Below are 2,871 nucleotides of genomic sequence, written 5' to 3' on the forward strand. Positions count from 1 at the left end.
AATAGCTTTCTAAACGTCTTTCACAACATTAATTAATTTAAGGCTGCACAGGTTTTTGTTGGGTATATAAAGTATTGTGTAAAACAATAAGTTTTCTTGAAACAGGGTATTTTGAGGTGGCGACATATTTCTTTTTTTGTCATGAAACTTCCTCATCACTCTTGTCAAAGGAGAAAAACCTGATTGGCCTCTTTTCTTATCGGTCACTCTTTGCTTGTGTCTCATTCTCAGTTGTGCCTTGCTTCACTTGAACCCACACAGCCTCGAATCTAAACGTAGAAGCTGTTTGTTATTACAGTGGTTAATATAAGCCTGGGAACAATGACTCTTATTTGGAAAGCAATAATTGGTCTCAGCGCCTTGATCGTTGCAGGTGAGTTCAAAGAAATATTTCAATAAATCCACAGAAATATCTCTCTGTGTTGAAGATTCATTACTGAGTTTTTTTTTTTTTTATTAATCAGTATTTTTTTTATAAATTTCTTTAGTGAAAGCTAAATTTCTCTCTGACCTTTTGATTATTGTACTTAATGGCTAATTGTCACAGCTGTAACCCATTCAGCAGAAATCTGTAAAACATATACAGTATGTTCCCTGTTCAAAAGACATTTTGACCATTTTCAGTGCCTTTTAGACAGAGATTATTTAAGAGAGACGGAAAAAAAAAAATCCTTAAAAGAGATACCCTATAACTTCGTCTTTTTTGTCTGTTTTTTTCCACTCAACAGCAAGCTGCTTGGACTGTCGCCAATGTCCAGTTGGTGTATTTGGAAGCTGCTTTTTTGGGGATGACCTCACATGTAGCAATGGAACAGAGAGCTGTTATACTGGAGAAGCACGTAAGATAAAACTTAAAATCAGTGTTACAATCTAACGATGACATGTTTACTCAAGTGGGAGGAGAAAAAAAAACAAGATACCAGCAGCTTAGAGCTGTTGTTGGAGCAGAAGTCCAGAAGTGGACCAAGTAAATCTGATAGCCCTTAAAGTCGTACGGAAGTTATATTTAAATGTCAAGTCATTCTGGCTTAAACATGTATATAAATGTACTCTTGTTCAGACCATATTGTCCCAAAAGTTAGAAAATTTCTATAAAAAAAAAAAAATTCCAGTCTTAAAATCTGTGGGGTTTTCTGTTATCTTATGAAGGCCAGTTAGTTATACGTCAGCCTGTACACCTAAATGCAGCCAATTATATATCAGTGGTCATCTGTCAATCAATAAAATTTTCAGTCATAGCATCTTGATTCATATGTCGCAGCTAATATACCCAACTATCCCGCCCCCTTGATAAACGACCAATGGCATTCACTTTATTCACTCGTGTAAAGTCAGGCACCACTTGGAAGAATTCAGAAATGTAACGGTTGGAACAGCTGCTTCCCTACAAGCTTACAGTTAATGAGTTGATAATGTTGGTTTATATTTTATATTATTTTAGTGCAAAACACATAAAGGGAAAGATCAAAGCAAAACAAGGATTTGCATGCCTGTAAATTAAGGTGTGAAAAAAAAAATTGCTGCTAATTATCAATTCCAACATTTATAACGGCAGCATATAGTCACGTTGCCGGCCTGGTTTATGAAAAGGTGAGATATGAGGTTAGGGATATCTTTAGAGAAACAATTCTTGCTGCTCATCTGAAGTAGAGACCATTTCCAAACAATCTAAAATCTTCTGTGAGATTTTCCTAGTGTATTGTATACTTTGAAACAGTGGACGTCTTGGCAATTTGCTACAGTATACTTTCACATTCCTCAGGCCACAGTTAGCACAATTGACAGAACAGTTTGAAGAAAGACTAAAGCATTTTCTTTGGAACAGATGTCATGTCAAAAGAAAATCTTTCCCCCAGCATTTATTTTTAGCTTTGTACAGCTAAACCTAAGAATTGTAAACTGATTACAGTCTTGAATAATGTTCTTTGTACATATTTTGGCAATTTAGAGATGTTTGGGTGTAAAAAAGAAGCTTCAACCAATGTTACTTAGCACCTCATACCAACTATCAGCTACTGGGATTGGGGCTACAGGACCTCGCACCTTGCAGTTATTCAACACGTATACCAGGGTCATTTGCAAGGTCATCTGTTCGGCAGCTCTAGCTTAACTGAGTCATTAAATAAAAATAAATAGTTTCAATATTTAAGTCAAAGTTTAGAATGTTATCCCACTATAATATTTTCTTACTGTAGGCTCTGCTTGGCAGTAATTAATTCCTGATAATGCCAAAGAAATGATGCAACAAAGATAACCAAAACTCCTACAACAACAAGCTGACTAATTACATTTTTACTGATGGTATGAAGTATAAAAATGACTACTGAAAGTTAAAGCTGATAAATATGTAGCGAACAATAAAGGGAAATGGTCGTAAATCAAATCAAGTTTTTTTTTTTTTCCTGGTCTAGTTTAATTAACTTATCACAGGACAACAACTAGGTAATACAGAAAAGTCTTTCATAAGAGGCCTGGACATCTTTAACCTGATTTTCTGTTTGTGGTTATTTCAGAGTTCAATGCTACGGGGGCGGTGACCCTGCACACTAGGGGCTGCATAGACTCGGACCTGTGTGGAGTGACCCTAACTGGATTCCTGTTTGGTGCTGCTTACACCAGCACCTTTACTTGTTGCACAACAGACCTGTGCAACAGCGCCTCTTCTGTCCAGCTGTCTCTGACTGTGGCCCTTTGTGCTGCCATCCTGTCATCACTGTGGGGCTTCTGGGAAATTTAGTCAGACATGATGTCCATCATTGCTCCAAGATGATTCTAACTAATGCTGAGCCTGTGCTATGATCATTTATCCATTAGATAAAGGTATAAATATACAAATACGTTTATTGCTGTAAAAATCAATAAAAGCTTTGA

At 36.4% G+C, this 2,871-nt stretch overlaps 1 protein-coding gene across 1 annotated transcript; it reads left to right on the top strand.

Moving 5' to 3' along the window:
- Positions 1 to 214: 214 nt before the first annotated feature.
- Positions 215 to 2,871, top strand: LOC107086169 (sperm acrosome membrane-associated protein 4-like). Its single transcript, XM_015376953.1, has 3 exons — positions 215 to 373; positions 729 to 839; positions 2,514 to 2,871. The coding sequence occupies exons 1-3, from the start codon at positions 322 to 324 to the stop codon at positions 2,735 to 2,737; spliced, it is 387 nt and encodes a 128-aa protein (XP_015232439.1). The 5' UTR covers positions 215 to 321; the 3' UTR covers positions 2,738 to 2,871.

This window comes from Cyprinodon variegatus, unplaced genomic scaffold (genome assembly GCF_000732505.1).
Source record: "Cyprinodon variegatus isolate N-32 unplaced genomic scaffold, C_variegatus-1.0 Scaffold144, whole genome shotgun sequence".
Taxonomy (NCBI): Eukaryota; Metazoa; Chordata; class Actinopteri; order Cyprinodontiformes; family Cyprinodontidae; genus Cyprinodon; species Cyprinodon variegatus.

Coding starts and splice junctions, on each gene's coding strand:
- LOC107086169 (XM_015376953.1), top strand. CDS start 322: ATGACTCTTATTTGGAAAGCAATAATTGGTCTCAGCGCCTTGATCGTT. Junction 374..728: donor CAGCGCCTTGATCGTTGCAG/GTGAGTTCAAAG, acceptor TCCACTCAACAG/CAAGCTGCTTGGACTGTCGC. Junction 840..2,513: donor CTGTTATACTGGAGAAGCAC/GTAAGATAAAAC, acceptor TGGTTATTTCAG/AGTTCAATGCTACGGGGGCG.